Source organism: Lepisosteus oculatus, chromosome 7 (assembly GCF_040954835.1).
Source record: "Lepisosteus oculatus isolate fLepOcu1 chromosome 7, fLepOcu1.hap2, whole genome shotgun sequence".
NCBI lineage: Eukaryota > Metazoa > Chordata > Actinopteri > Semionotiformes > Lepisosteidae > Lepisosteus > Lepisosteus oculatus.
The window spans coordinates 48,228,986-48,245,106 of record NC_090702.1 but is presented as its reverse complement, the minus strand read 5'-3'; the positions used below and the strand labels follow the sequence as shown (position 1 = coordinate 48,245,106).

General features: G+C 55.7%; 1 protein-coding gene across 1 annotated transcript in view; it reads left to right on the top strand.

Moving 5' to 3' along the window:
* kmt2e (lysine (K)-specific methyltransferase 2E) overlaps window positions 1-16,121 on the top strand; it is a 45,815-nt gene that overhangs the window by 4,923 nt on the left and 24,771 nt on the right. The window contains 1 exon segment of the mRNA XM_069192616.1: window positions 11,124-11,308. Within this exon segment, the coding sequence (XP_069048717.1) occupies window positions 11,238-11,308 (71 nt within the window). The 5' untranslated portion in view covers window positions 11,124-11,237.

The window sequence follows — 16,121 nt, the reverse complement described above, 5'->3', positions numbered from 1 at the left end:
CAGCCTTTTCACACGCTTAGCGAGACTGTCGCCCGTCTGATCAGAGTGGGTTTTTTTCACCTCCCACAACCCCCCCCCACAACCGTCACGTGATCGCACTACTCTCTGAGAATGAGAAACTACTAAAAAAAAAAATCTGATTTTTGGCCTAGTTGGATGTAAAGCTGAGTAGTCGGAGGGGGAGAGAGAGAGACGCGGAGCTGTGCTGTAGCGTCTCGGCGTCTCTGCGCGGAGAGGCTGAGGCTCCCTCTGGTCAGTGCTGCCCAGACCCTGCGCCCAGGCAGGAGGAGGTGCACGGCCGTGTCGCAGGTTTTAGGGAAGCTCGGACAAAAAGAAGTGAGAGATCAGATAAGCTGTTGGCCAATATTTATCGTTGCCTTAACTCGGGGGGGCTGGCTGTGGGATGAGGCCCAAAATGCAGATGGGCTGTGGCGCCGGCTGCCTCTTGTGCAACCAGAGGCGGCTAAAAATACCCCAGCGGCTGCTGTCCCGCAGGGGTAAGAGGTCCCTGGGGGTTCTGCCCCCGAGCAGAGAGCGAGCTGCTCGAAGAAGGGGAGCCCCCGTGTGGACTGCCCCACGGGCTCGGGGTCCAGGCAGGGCCTTGTGCCGGTGCTTCTTGTGCCAAGCCATGTCCCCGCCTCCCTAACTGAATCGTGATCGTAGTGGTGGCCGGATCTCTGCTCTATTCAAACGTTCACTCGTGGAAGCGTGGTGTTGTCTGATGCTTCTTGACCTCCTTCAGAGCACTGGGCATTTCATAACAGCAGGCCTCCTGTTCTTCTCTCCTGTGGTCGTGTGGTTGGCCAAGGTCTGAGAAGATGGAGTCGCTGTTGGGTGGACGTGCTGAGGCTGTCTGCTCTCAGTCCTCTTGTTTTTGAGATTGTCAGTTTATTGTCTCAGTTTGCTGGTCCTTCTCTGTGCTGCAGATCTGCGTGTGCCCTGGGAGCTGTGGAATTAGTCTGTCGCAATCAGAAGAGTCCCATCCCAGTTACCCTCCTCTGAGCTACAGCTCCTCGGAGGACTTGATGTCTGTTTCTCCTGCCTGGGCCCTTCTTTCCTGGTCGTGGTCAAGAGTCCAAACTGTCCCTGCATGAAATAAACATGTCTTTGGCTATAATGTGTCCTTCAGCGTCATGGTCTGATGCAGAGTGCAGTCTGAGAAATCGGTTGTAAACTTGGTCCAGGGTTTCAGGGCAGCTGTTGTGACATCCTCCCTGTCTTAGTGCCCGTAGCACCAGACCTCCTCTGCCAGGGACCCTGAGGTGGGTGTGAGAGGCTCTGTCCTGCCCTCCTGGCACTGTGTTGGGTTCGGATCAGTGTGGCCTCTCGCCCACCGTGTGTAGTATACTGCAGAAAACATAGGCCAAGTAGCATATTGATCTGAGAGTCTGATCCTGATGGGTCCTGAGGGTTCGGCCTTTACAAGGGCGAGTGGGTTGTCATGGATCTCTGTGGCTGGTTCTGAGAGCTCTTGAGTGTGACAGGCTGCAGTCACAAACATTTAGCATAGGAGGAGCTGAGAAATGTCACAATTTCAGATGAGACTTAAAGGAATAGTGGCCATGATTTTGGGCTGAGGTGTCAACTCATACAAACCTGGGAAAGGTCAAACTGCCTTGCACTGGGAATCTGATTTCCACCTCTGCGGAGCCAGAGAGCTGCCTGCTTTATTTTGATCTGGAGCTGGTGTCTGTGGGTTTGAGATCCTGTGAGAGCCTCTCGATTGCTGTGCTTTCTCTGTGTGAGAGTTTTGGGCAGGGTGTGCTGCTCAGGGGATCTGCCCTGCTGTCTGCGCTCATTAGAACAAAGCTGCAAGAAGATCTGAAACGAGAGAGGTGCGCTCGGACTGTCTGACTTTCTCTGTGATCAGCTGCTTCGGTTTCTGTCTTGGGTTTTCCCAAATTGAGCTGTACCGTGTCTGGCCTGTGTGCTGAGCCACGGCCACACCTCCCCGGGCCTTGGCTCAGGACTCGTGTGTGCCTGCAGCCCAGCATCATGTCGGCGCCTTGGCTGCCAGGGAAGGGCTGTCCTGGGGGATGTGTGTGTGTGTCTCCCTGCTAGGTCAGCCGGGGTCATTCCGCGCTCGTTCCCAATCCCCCTCTCCTCTCCGCGGAGCCAGGCGCTTCTCGGGATCTGTTCTGTGCCCCTGCTGGCGCGGCACCTGTCTGGAGGTCTGCAGCTTCAGGTTGTCTGTCACCATGTTGTCAGCGCTGAGTTCTCACACGCATGCGCGCACGCACGCACACACACATGGGGCGCTGCTGATTGGCGTGAGAGTGCAAGGGGGGTTGCAGGCAAAAGGAGACCCTACATCGCCTGTAACTTGTTAGGTTGCCAGTAGCTAATTGATTCAAGGATCTTCTCGAAAGAAGCCGGAGTATCGGCTTTGACTTCGTGGCCAGGCTCGATTGTTCCAGACTCCCACAACCCTTTGTGTTAAAAAAAAAAGTGTTTCCTGTCTTGTTGTTGAGTGCGTTTCCCCACAGTTTCCACTTGACTGCACTGGTTTGAATGCACAGCTGGTTCTGAAAAAGTGCAGTGGTTTGATTTTTGTTTTGTAACAGTCTCCGAATACTTAAATCGGGTCCCCTCATAATCTCCTCTGCTCCCGTAGCTCGTGAGTGTGGAAGATTTCTGAGAGCCTGAGTATCTGGACTCTTCCCTTGGGCTGATCCCCGGAAAGTATAGCCTTTTTTTGTAACGGGGTGACTAAAGTTGCACACACTGTACTAAATGAGCATCGCTACTCAGTGATTGCACTGGGTTCCACGTCAATAAGTACTGCTGTCGTTGCTACTCGTTGCTTTTCATGACTGGTACTAAATTCCCAGGCGCGCACAGAGTGGGACGGATTCTCAGAATAATAATAAGCTCTTGTGTTTGTATAACGCTTCTCATTCCGTAGTCTCCATAAGCACTGCACATGTAGGAAGGCGCCCACTTGATCACTTCACCCACCGCTGTGGTCAGCCCCCACCTGGGTGGGGCGTTCAGCCATGGTGTCGCAGCTCCCCTGCACTGCAGGTCCGGCTGTGTCGTGCGTGAGCTGCCGGATCCTTCCGAGGTTCCTCAGGTGAGAGGGGGGATTTAGCCAAGACGCCAGGGCCAACACCACTTCTCCTTCAAAAGAATATCCTGTTGTGGTGCGTTAGTCAGGACCTCGGTATGTTGTGTGGTCCGACATGGTGGCACCTCGTATCTCATGGCGGCACATCAGTTTCCCTTCGGGATCAATAAAGTCTTATCTATCTATACCCAGGCACTGGTTTGGGAATTCTGGGCCAGAGGGAAGACCGCCACGTACTGGTTCTCCCCTCGGATGGTATCCCATCCGGAATCTGAGGAGGTCAGGCTGCAAGGTGGTCCCACTGCTGAAACAAAGCCCCAGTGTCCTCCGGCACTGGGGGTCTTGTCTGGCTTCTTGCGTGGGTGTGGACACGGCTTCTGCAGCGCTGATGGCCGAGGTGGGCCACACCCCCAGCCACAGGTTCCACAGGAAATTGCGAAACCACAGGTATCCTTAATGCAGTCAAGCATCTTCTTACGGTTAAAGTATTTGGAAGACATCTCTAGCGTCAGGAAAAACAGGAAACGCTTCACGATAAGTGAATCTGCATGATTATTTCATGAGGAGCAGGAGTTAACATGCGAATAGCCCATGAGCAGGCATTGGGGCTTTAAAAGTGTGCGTTGTGTTCACTGCACGGGAGATTCCTTTCTGTGATCAGCAGTTTTACATACACTTTCTTTGAAGTATCCTGAAGTTTTTAATTGTTGGGAGCTATGGTGTGTGTCTCAGAAGGCCTAGTGTAGTGGTGGCCTGTGACTCGTTTAGTGTTTCCAGGGTAGTGACTGCAGCTCTCCCTGTCCCCTGCTGGGATTCAGTCCCAGTCACTCGTGGGGCTGCGAGCATGCACAGCGCCCCTCCATAGCCAGCAGGTAACTCCCCCATGGGGGAATCTGACACAACACCAGTGACCTGTAGTAAGGCTGTGCTCTGGTCCTGCCAGGGTTCGATCCCTGGGCTCCAAGCCTGCACAGCGCCCCTCCATAGCCAGCAGGTAACTCCCCCATGGGGGAATCTGACACAACACCAGTGACCTGTAGTAAGGCTGTGCTCTGGTCCTGCCAGGGTTCGATCCCTGGGCTCCAAGCCTGCACAGCGCCCCTCCATAGCCAGCAGGTAACTCCCCCATGGGGGAATCTGACACAACACCAGTGACCTGTAGTAAGGCTGTGCTCTGCCCCTGCCAGGGTTCGAGTCTGGCTGTTGTCAGGCCCAGAGCCACTGAGGTCCACTCTGTAGCCAGGGGAGAATTCCACTGTGAGACAAGAGCAGCTCCTGTGTCACAGCAGAGCTCCGCACTGTCTGGGGGATGTCACCTCTGTCACTGGCTCAGCGCATGAGCCCTGCTCTGTAAGGCAGAGATATATACAGTGGCAGTGAAACTGTTCGGGTGGATAACTTCCATGCAGCGCTTTGTGTTGATTGGCTGTATGGACTGTGAAGTCCTCCTCCCAGAGCCACATACCCCTCACCATGTGACAGGGTGGGGGGGGGGGCGAGGTCCCCCTTAATCCAGCTGGGCCCCAAGAGCCTGACTCAGAGAATAGGATAAAGACTGTGTGGTGGACCAGAAAGCCAGTCCTCATTGGAGATGTTTCTTGGATTCAGAAGAGTTGTGAACTCTGCCGAGCTGGTAGGAATCTTGCAAAGCAGAAGTAACCTCCTTTCCAGGACAGGGCGGGGACACACGTCTTTTTGTAGGTGGTTACTAACGCAGGACCCCACACCATTCGTTAGAGAGGCTGGCAGGGCGGCAGTGCGGACCGGCTGTCCTGGCTCGTCGCAGACAGAGAAGGGTCACGGGGATAAAACCTTCACCTCGGACCGGGGAAGAGAGGAGGCGGAGGGAGGTTCCGGTATCGACTTCGTGAACTGCCCCTGCTGTACGGTGAAACATCCGTTGGGACCCGTACCAGACCTGTTCGTGAGCTGCAGTGGGCAAAACGAAAAGATGACCGCGGTCACATTCGCAGTTAAACCGCAGGCTGGCGGTGACCCTTTTGCAGTGAGAGTCAGAAGAAGGAATTCCAAAGTGAGCAGGCCACTTACTTCCGAAATGACTGGAATGTCATTGCCGGGGCCCTGGTATACACAGACCTGTTGATCTGTGTACCCTGCTGTGCGGTTTGTCATCGGGGCGGTGACAGAGGGTCTTGTCTTGGCAAGGGCTTGTACGTCTCCCTGTCAGCATGTAGCATTGTCCCCAGCCACCCGTAGGGAGGTTCAGGTAGTTCCAGTTGCAGTGAGAGTTTGTTTTGATGGTGCCCTTCGGTGGTTGGCGTGCGTCCCTTACAGCAGATCCTTTCCCTCTGCGTGGTCTTTGTTTTCAGTGCTGGGTGTCGGGCAGGTGACCCTCCAGCTGCGGACGGGAGAGTGTTGGGGTCTTTCTGAGCTGGCGTCCTCTCGCTGGCAGTAACGGAGCTCATCCTCACGAGTCAAACTACTTTTTCTTACAAGCCAAAATGGCGCCGTCCGTAAATCTCAGCCTGCCAAAGTTATTTGTCCGCGGCCAGCTCGCAGCCCCTGTGGTGTTTTGTTTTGGCGTGTTATACAACGGGATGTGAAAGCTGGATGTGGATCACAGGGATGTGGCGAGCGGCCCTTATGATTATTGCGCAATGTGTGTGTGTGTGGGGGTGGTGTTCATCCGGTGTGAGCTCATCCTGGTCACTGCCTGGCTAGTCCATGCTGTCTGCGCTCTGCTCTCGCTCCGGGTCTGGTGCTGCTCGGATACGGACTCGAGAGGGTTGTTATGGCACGTCGGTGACATCAGAGCTTTAAGTGTCCAATAACTGCATGTTGCGCTTCACTGAGGTGACAGACACTGTCTGCCGCCCATGAAGGCGTGGGGGTGCCTGTGGAGTGTCCGTGGAAGGCTGCTCTGATCAGCCCTATCAATCCCATTGATTCCTGGAAGTGCCCAGCAGATCGGCTTATGCAGCAGGGATAAATTGCTTTCTTTCCTGGTTTGAGTCCGAAATCTGTCTCTGAGCTCGGCTTCCTTGCCGGGTCTGGTCAAGTGGGCATGTGTGTCGACCTGGAGCTGTTGCTTTCTTGGGGTGCCTTGTTTGTTGGGGGGGGTTCCGCAGGGCCACAGTCCCGCAGACTTGCTGCAGTTTGTAAAGGCTGTAGAAGACCTGGGCTCTACTCGGTTTGATTAAGTTAATGGATGTAAATCGGGAACGGTGGTGGTTGTACAGAGCTACAGGATGTTGGGGTGTGTGCATTCGAGTGACCTCTGGACTGCTGTCCCCCCCCGCAGCGCGCGGACTGATAGCAGGACCTGGTGATTGCACGTTCAGCCAGACTGTGGCTCTGCAGGCTCAGGCCAGGCCTCCTCTGTTGTGCAGCGTTATCCAGAGGTTTGCACTGCAGCTTGCCAGGCAGTTGCTAGATGACACTTGCTAGCTCTCTCTCTGTGTTCTTTCTCCCTGCCTCTTTCTGTGCCTCCCTCCCTCCCTCTCTCTCAGCTGGCAGTGCTGGCCTGGGGCCATTATTGTCTGCTAGTGGAGTGCGCAGCCACACACACATACACACACGCGCATGTGCTTGTGTGTGTGTGTGTCTCTGTGAGGACGTCCCATTGGCTCTCCTTGTATTTTTGTTTGCTATTTGCTGCTCCACGCTCTGCCGAAACAGAATTCCACGTGGGGAGGAGGTGAGCCCCGAAACCGAACGTGTAGGCCCTTGTTAATTTGGGAGGGTGCCAGTCGTTCAGGTTTATGTAGAAAGTCTTCTGAATTGCGGGGGCATCCCCTCAACATTTGCATCGGGTCAGGAGTTCCTGCGAAGGTGGAGGCGTTTTCTCCGCGTGTCCCCAGGCTGCTGGTGATGCAGCCCCACATGCAGCGGACCCGTTCTGTCATTTACCCTCCCCGGCTGGAGTCGGGTCTCCGCCAGACCCCAAAGGACTCTTTTTAGCCCTTCTAGATTTTTAAAGCACGTGCAGTTCGCTTCCTGAACGTGAAAGCGCCATGTCCTTTTCTCTGAAGTGGCTGGTTTCCCCAGGGTGCGCTGGCACTCGGGTGAGTGGAACGGGTCCGCTCAGGCCGGCCCGAAGCGTGGAATCGGGTCAGGCCCAGGCGGGTGTTTTGGCGCGGGCCGGCGCCGTCCCCCCGGCTCCGGGGGCGGGAGTTTCCACGGCGCCGCCGACTCCTCTGCGCCGAGCGCCGTGCTGCGTCTCGTTCTCCCTCTCTCTCTCGCTCTCGGTGTTTCCCCTGCTCTCACGGGGGGGGGGCTCCTCCAGTCTCGGACCCGCAGACCCGCCTCAGGCCTCGCTCTCCACGGTCTGCGGGAAACCCGGAACCGGTTCCGCCAGGCGGCCGGTGTCCGGACTTGCTCCGTTCGGCGTCGCGGCCGGCTCGACGGGGCCCCACTTGCCCCTTTGCCCATCCCCGCTCCCCGAGAGAGACGCGGGCCTGCTCGCCCAGACGCGCTGTCCTCGAGCTGTGACTCCTGGCTTTCGCAGCTGTGACGAATTTCCCAACGCAATTCTTTCCTGGGGGAAAAAAAAACGCTTTTGAAAACAATCGCGTCCTCGTTGCTGGTTCCCGAGCCTATTGGGGGGGGGTGGGGGGTGGGAGGCTGATTTCTTACAGCTGTGCTTTTAAAAATATTTAGAGGAAATGACACACAAAATCCCCCTCCAGTGCGCCTGTGCGTGTGAGGCGGAGGGGAGGGCCCACGTGTTTTTCTGCTCTTCTCAATCTGAAGCGGAGGAAAAGATCACAGAGCCCGTAGTGCGGCCGTCTGGTCGTTTGGGCCTGTCGGGGTGTGTGTGTGTGTGTGCGCGCGCACGCACGGTCGAGCCTGCCAACCAGTTGGCCCTGTAATTACAGCCTCTTCTGTGCTTCTCCCCTTCTCCTCTCCTCTGCGTCTTGTTTGAATTAAGAGCAGCGTCCTTTGAAGGTAACTCTTAATTACAGCCTTCCTGAGTTCTTTTAATCACGAGCCGGGGGCCACTCCCCCTCTGCCTCCCCGCAAGACGTCGCGAGAGCGCCGAAGGAGGCGGGGAGGGCTGGGAGGGAGGAGCGCTCTTGGCACCCTTTCTCACGCCGGGCTGCCGGGCCTGCTGGGGGCCGGTGCTGGGGTTTCGAACGGCCTTGCCTGTCCGAAGAGCCCTGGACAGCCTTGCGGGCTCGACGGCAGGAGCGCTGGACCGCAGCAGTGCTGGGTGTGGTGCCAGAGTGCGATCGTGAGCCATGATGGCAGGATTCCCCCCCTGCCAGGCTCTGCCCAGGCTGCCGTTACCAGTAGCATCGGTTCCCGAGAGAGCCCTGAAGCGCCGCGCCACAAAAGAGAACCATAAAATAGACAGCGCTCTAAAAATAAAGTGTAAAGGTTTGCTGAAACTTGCCAGCACACGATACACAATAAGCATGGAAACCTGGGCGGTGACGTACACGTTCAGATGGGGGGGGTTTAAAGAAGCAAAGGAAGGAGATTCTCCCCTGGTCTCCGATAGGGGATTCCAAGCTCTGGGGCCGGCCCGTCGCCCCCGAGTTCTGCTGTCACGTTTGTGGAGTGGAAACCGCTGTTGTTCAGAGATATCCAGGCCCTGGATTTTGGGAGAGGGGTGGCTCCGAGCTGAAGTTCTTTTGAAAGGTGGAGAGGTCCAGGTTGTTGGGATGCCTTGTAAGTCAGCAGCAGAGTTTGGAGATCTGTGGCGATCTTCACTGGTAGCCAATGCAAGGATGCCCGATTAGGAGTTAAATGTGGCTGCAGGAGCCCTTTGATGTCTAAATGATGTCATTTCTTCCTGCCTTGGAAGGAAATGATATCACTGGGACAGAGCACAGCAGAGACAGCGATGGGCTTTGGGCAGGGCAGGCCATGGCCATGTGGTCTTGAACTTTTTAAGAGGAAAAAATCAGCTTTATCCATGTGTTCATTCAGAATACATAAGCTTTGTTTATGTGTTAGGTTGGAGTAAATTACCTTTATCCTTGTGTCCATTCAGCAAGAAGGATGTAGACAAAAATGAAAATTTTGGAAGAGTGGTCAGTGCTTTATCGGCACTTTCTCAGCCTTTCTCAATAATCAATGCATGGGACGCATTGCCCCACCGGTATGTTAGCTAATGCACTGGGATGGATTGAATCCCTGGGCTGCGGGAGCTGGGAGAGCTCAGATGGGCTTGTGTGGCCTGGCAGTGAACCACTTCACCAATCAGGGAGTCAGGAAATGCCTGTGCTGTCTGCAGGTTTGTCTGGACTCCTCAGGCAGGTATTTCAGTATATAGTGTGGTGCCAGCCTGGGTTTCGCTGCTGGGACAGGTTTGGTGGCGGAATGCCTTGAGTGTGTGGAGCAGTGAATCCTGGTCCCGGGACGACCTCAGCACGGATGTCTGATCCGTTAGTGCTTTTACGAGCTACAGGCTCTTGTACCAAGTGTATCACCTGGATGATGTGACGGCAGCCATAGTGCGCCAGAACGCTCCCCACACACCAGCTCTCAGTGGGGAGGAGAACAGAGTGACGAAGCCAGTTCACAGATGGGGATTATTAGGAGGCCACGACTGGTAAGGGCCGATGGGAAATTTGGCCAGGGTTACACCTGATGCTGTTTGACCTCCAGGCTTGCAAAAAAATATTGTAGCTTTCCACGGATATTGACTTGTACATCCGGAAAACCCGACATGGATCTCGTTGCTATGCAGCGAGAGTATGTTTCCATCCCTGCGTGCAGCAATGGCTGCCGAAGCCTACAGGCCAGCCCGGCTGTGCTCAGACTCCCCCTCCCACGCACGCACGCGCGCGCACACGCACACACGCCTATTAATTAGCCCTCGGTCGGACAGCTGTCCTCTCCGCGAGGCTCTGGCCGGATCGGCGCGCCGGCCCCGCTGCGGCAGACGGGAATCGCCCCAGCGCTCAGGGGTTGTTTCTCTCCTTGCGCTGGAGAGGCGAGACGCGTGAAGGGTCAGAGGCGGCGTGGATCCGGTGGGAGTCCGGCGCGGGGGTGAGCCTGTTCGAGCCCCCTGTGGTCCTGCAGACTCCTTACCTGAGCGCCGTTGCTCTTGCTCTGAAGGAGGTCTCTCCCACAGAATTGCCGGATCTCTCTTTTTTTTTTAAACAAAAAGCCCCGTTTTCCAGATGGAGCATGCGGGTGTTCTCTGTGGTGTCAGCCGCGTTTGAGCGAGTCCGGGCCGGCCCTGTTCAGACACAGCGGAGCGCCACTAAGGGTGTCTTTTGATTTACTGTGCGAGCTGCCGATTTTGAAACCTGATTACTGAGTAGCCCGCGTTCCCCTTCCTTGTGTTTTACGACTCTCGGGCCGTGATCCTGCCAGGTCAGACTGTAACGCGAGTCTGCAGAGGATGTGGAAGGGCTGTCCTCTGGGAAAGGTGCTTCATTACAAATCATGACTGTGGTTCGCCTTGCCTCTGCCTGTTCAGCATCTGAACACAGTAGCCAGATTATATGTGTTTGCACAGCAGGAGCGTTTAGTTAGAGCAGTTGTCAGTGGCCCCGGCTCTGTGTCTCTCTGGGGGTGTGGCGAAGCCTGCTCCAGGCTGCTCCCGAGTGTCTGCTGGAGTGTGACGCTTGAGCGACCAGGCTGCGGGGCTGGGCATCGGATTAATCCCGCCGATCACCAGCATCCCCGCATCTGTGAGCCGCGCCACACTGGCAGCCTCTTCCTCCGCGTGAGGAAGCTGAGGAAATGCCCCGCTATTCCATGGTCCTGTCTGAGGCGTTGGGGTCCGGTGGGGGGGAACCTCGCACGGTCCTCCTGTGTGCTCCCAGTACAGTGGGATCTCCCAGTACAAAATGCTCAGAATCTGGGCAGTCTCCCCTTCACCAGAGCCTCCGTCGTCTTCACTTGCTCTCGCTGTAAAGCTTCTGTACTTTCGCTGCTTGTGGTGTGAACTTCTTTATCCTGGGGACATTTTTTGACCAATTTTTTCCGCCCTGTGGTTTGAACTGGGCGACACTACCCCTGTTCAGGGGATCTGTCTCCCCCTTGTGGCACTGTGGGGTTGCTGCTCTTTTTTGTTTCTGCCTGCTACTGCGACTGGGCCCTAATCCTGCTCTCCCCCCCCTCTCTCTCTCTGCAGGATTTGTGGATGCACTTAGATGTTTGCAATGAGCACTGTGGCTGGCATGCCCCAGTGTTTTGGATACCAATGCTTAGGACCCAGTAGGAATCGAATTTATCAGAAGAGAACGTCATGAGCATAGTCATCCCTGTGGGAGTCGACACAGCAGACACCTCATACTTGGACATGGCTGCAGGCTCGGAGTGAGTACACCCCACTCTCTTGACCTTTTCCGTTCCTCTGTGCGTCTCTTCCTGTCCGGCATGTTCTGCCTTCGCCTGTCTCGCCCTCGGTGCTTCTCCTCCATTCTGTGTTTTTGTGTGCTCCTGTTTTCTGGCGCCTCTCCCGCTCTGTGACCATGATCAGCCTCTCTCCGTCTCTCATCAGCCATCCTCCTGCTGTGTTCAGTGTCTCTGTCTCCCTCCTGCTCCCCCTCTTCAGCAGGCTGGAGGAGACCCTTGGGAAGATGAAGGAATTGCCCAGGCTGTGGGTGCTGTAGGGTGCAGGGCCCTGAGGGCTTCTGTCCAGGGTGTCCCTGCTTGGCTAGTGTTTCAGTGCTGGAAGACAGGGACAATACAGACTCCCCTTGAACAGAGCGGAGCTGATCCAGCTCTCCTGTGATCCAGCCCAAGGTGTTGGGTGTTCCCTCTCGGTTCTCTGATAATGATAATAATAATAATAATAATAATAATAATAATAATAATAAACTTTATTTTATATAGCGCCTTTAAAGGTGGCTTCTCAAAGCGCTTTACAGGATGACAATAACAATAAATAAGAAGACTACAACAATAAATAAGAAAATTTCACAAGACAGGACACAATTATAATTACAACAATAACAATAGAGGAGACCGTGGAAGATGGTATTAAGAAGAGCAGAGGGGTGAAGAATGGAACCAGTTAAGTAAAGGCTTTTCTGAAAAGGAGGGTTTTGAGTCTGGATTTGAAGGAGTTTAGAGAAGGTGACTCTCTAATATCCTTGGGCAAAGAGTTCCAGAGCTTGGGGGCATAGCAGGAGAAGGCCCTGTCGCCCATACAATGTAGACGGGCTTGGGGGACAGTAAGGAGGGCAGAATTTGAAGAGCGGAGGTTGCGAGGTGGGGAGTAGGGCGATAAAAGTTCAGACAGGTATTGAGGTGACAGGTGAGCATGAGGATTTTAAAGTCTACGCGGAATTTGACCGGAAGCCAGTGCAAGGACTCCAGGATAGGAGTAATGTGAACACTTGCACTAGATCTGGTCAGGATTCTGGCTGCTGAATTTTGGACATACTGCAGCTTGTTCAGAGTAGATTTAGATACCCCAGGGAGCAGAGCATTGCAGTAGTCAATTCGAGAGAATACAAATATGTTGATCAGCTTTTCAGCCACAGTTAATGATAGCATAGGGCGTAGTCTTGCGATATTTCTAAGGTGAAAAAAAGATGTTTTGACAGATGTTTTGGACTTTATACGATTGAAAAGCACGACGTGGATCCCAGTGCTTCGCAGAGAGCATTCCCCTGCCTTTTTTGTTTTACCTTGTGAGCCGTTCCGCACTACCCAGCAGCAGAGGGAAGGAGGCTCGTCTTGCTGCTGGTTGCTCAGTGCCGCGATGGCTGGGCTCATGCTTCCATCGGGCTTCCAGAGGCACCTGGGCCCCCCGGCGCCGTGCTGCCGCAGCGAGCAGCTGTACCAGCGTGTGTGTGTGTGGTACCTCGCAGGGCATCACTGCACCTTGGCGCGTCCGCTGATGGTGCGTTGCCATGGCGGCGAGAGTCCAGGCGTTGCCCGAGGCTGTGCGGCGCTGCTCTCTTCCTCCGCGCGCTGCGCTGTGCCGGCCCTCCCCTCCCCTCCCCTCCCTCCTCTCCTCTCCTCTTCTCCAGGCAGCAGGTGTGTGTTGTGTGTGTGCAGCAGCAGCAGGTAGTCAGCCGGCTTCAGGGCTCGCTGTGGGCTATTTTTAGCCTGCCGTGCTGAGCTGGTGCCTGAGCTTTTCCCGGTCTATAACAGACTAAAGGGATTAGGACTCCTAGCTGTCAGATTGCAAGAAACTCCCTTTCCCCTCACCCCTCCTCCTCCTTCGCCTCTGTCGGCGCTCTCTAACCGGTCCTTGGAGCCCGAAGGAGCCCGCGTTTGTGAAGCGTGTCCTTTTATAGGTGTGCACAAATTGTACGTGTTTGTGTTTATTTCCGTGCACGCCTGAGCCCGTTTTACCCGTGTGGTCTGTTTAGTCCAGTGCACGCGTGGGCCGGCAGTGTCTGGTTGCACGCTGCAGACCCGTTGTGATGCCAGGCTGCACTAGGCGATACTGAGGGGGCACGTGCGTGTTTCCCCCCACTTGCACGCCTGCTGGCTCCCCCGCCAGTCTGCGCAGAGATGAAAGCCCTCGGCTTCCTGAAGCCCAGGGTGTTCCAGACCCGGCGGTCCCCGTCTCGACCGGAAGCAGGAGAGCTGCGCTCGGCCGGGGAAGCCGTGCTCTGGCTGTGGGTTGAGTTACGCAGTGGGATAGTCTGGGATCGCTTGCCGAAGCCAGCAGACACGGGGCAAAGAGCAGCGCCGCCCCGCTAGTTAAACAGAGACAGAGATGCATCATCCTCGCTAATGTATGTGCGCGGCTCACCTCATCGTCTCCCACCTATAGCCCGCGGCGTGTTTTTGGACTGTGTCGAATAGGTGTTGGAGTGCTGGAGGCCTGAGTTCTGCTTTCAGCCCAGCGCTTCAGGAGAGCCCTCTCTTAACTGGAGGTAGGAGCGATGGCTTTGTACTGGGGACTGTTCTTCTATAGCCAGCTGGTGTGATATCTTGCCCAGAGTACACAAACCGAGCCAGCACCCTTGGCTTCAATCCATGTTCTGTTTGACTGGGGGTTTTTTTTTTGGAGCTGTTTATCATAGTGGTAGTTTTGGCCCTTATCTGATAAGGTGTGTGTGTGTGTTAGCTGCTCTGTGTGTGTCTGGCTTGTGTGTGTGCGTGCGCGCGCTCGCGGGCTCTGTCCTGCCCCGTCGCTCGTTGGCGCTGACTGAAGCGTGCTCGCCCTCCCTCCCTCCCTCCCTCCCTCCCTCTCTCTCTCTCTCACGTGCTCTCGCTCGGCCGCGCGGCGACGGCGTGCTCTGACTCGGGAAGCGCCGAGCGAGAGGGAGCACGCGGGAGAAAGCCCTACCAGGTACGGGGAGCTGTGTGTGTGTGTGGACGTCGTGCAGAGGGAGGGAGAGAGGAGAGGAGCGGGGGGACCTGTGATTACAGACTCCCCCCCCCGCTGTCGGAGGGCCCCGGAGCCCCTGCCTTTCATGTGGCACGAGCTCGTCATGACCTAACTGACCGAGGGGTTTCATCAGACCCGCGGGGCTGGTGCTGCTGGTGTTGTCGGGTCTGCTCTGAAGGTGTCTGCCTCCGCGGCAGAGGCTCTCGATGGCTAGAGGTGGAGCCCACCCAATCCGCTGGGGATCTGGGCGTCCCGGGAGCCGGGTTTTGCTGTGCTGTCGTCTCCTGTGCCCGTTCCTGCGCTCCAGCCAAAGGTGTCAGTCGCCTGCGTTTTCCCACTGTTTTGCTAGAAATGAAATTGTCCCAAGATTGCAAAACGGGTGCGGATCGGTAAAAGGAAGATTGGTAATGGGTTTCTACATGTTCTCAGTATCAAAATTCAGTTTATTTTTTTCCAAAGTGGTGTTTAAATTCCTAAGGCGCAGGTGAAAGGAACTTGCTCTTTCTTGAACTGGATGGCCACGGTGTAGTTCCTTGTCTGAGAGGCTGACGTTGCATTGAATTATAAACTGTTCTCTTTCATTAGTGTGGTCAAGGAACGAGTCCGGCTTTGTTTGCATGCGAGCAGTTTGGGCGGTGTGCTCCCTGGGAGTCCGTGCGCCTGCAGTGCTGTAGTGAGGTAGTGTAGTGAGAGCCCCTCAGCCTGCCACAGGGCACAGCTGGCTCTCCTCCCTCTGCTCCTCGGGCAGCGTCTCGCTGGCACCTCTCCTGGAGCACGAGAAGGACTGCAGTCGCGCTGCCAGGGGGTCCCAGTGTATCCTGCTGGTGCGGCGCGTCCTCAGTGCTCCAGGCGCAAGAGGTGTGCACTGCAGGCAGGGCCCTCTGCTCCGAGCTCAGCTTGAGGTATGAATCTGTGTTAGGGGGGCATTCCAGGGTCCTGTCCCCGGATTGACGCGGGTGCGCTGGCCTCTGTAGCTGCGGTCCTCGGAGCCGGCTTTGTGTCCTTCAGAGTGCCCTGCAGCGCTGCTGGGAGGCAGCAGCGAAGTCTGCCCAGGTCTCGCTCTCTCTCTGTGCCGTTTCTCCCCCTTTTTTGTGCTCCCGCGGCGTCTTTCCAATGCTCCTGGTTTCTCCGCGCTTTCCCAGTGCCCCCCCGTTCTCCTCGGCCGCTTCCCCCGCTGTGCTGCCTCCTTCTCCCTCTCCCTCTGCGCCCCCTGCCTTTGTTGTCCCACCTGTCTGCCACTCCTCACTTGTGCGGTCTGCCTTTCTTCCTCTGGCTCTCGTTCCTCGTCCCCCCTCCCCCCTCCCCTCTCTCTCGGTCAGTGTGCAGTGGGCCTGCCTGCCAGGTGTGAACGTGCTGTGTTTAGTGATGCTGGGGGAACAGGTGGCAGCCCAGTGTGGCCCCTCTCTCGCCCATTACCCCTGTGCTGCGCGGCGCGCCAGAACCCGCTGGGCAGAGCACAGAGCGTCTGACAGCTCGCAGCACACACACACACGAGGAGGAGGGGTTTCCAGCCCGAGCTTGATCCTGATCTTTATGTTTATCATCTCCACAGTGTCCACTTGCATTGCCAGTGCTTTGGATGAAAAGTTCTAAAAATGTTATCCATAAGATCTATTAGATTACACCGCTAGCTCAGATCATCCCCTCTTATCTGTTCAGTTATTGTTCTGCGTTTTGTGTCCCGATCTGCAGTCCGTAATGGTCCCGAAAGTTCTCACCGTTTTCCTCGCTCCAACATTTATTACTTAATACTGACAGCAAGTAATGAAATATTTCTGCCTGGAATTGATAAGAGACTCTGCAACGCCTGTATGCGTGTCATCTGTCATGTAG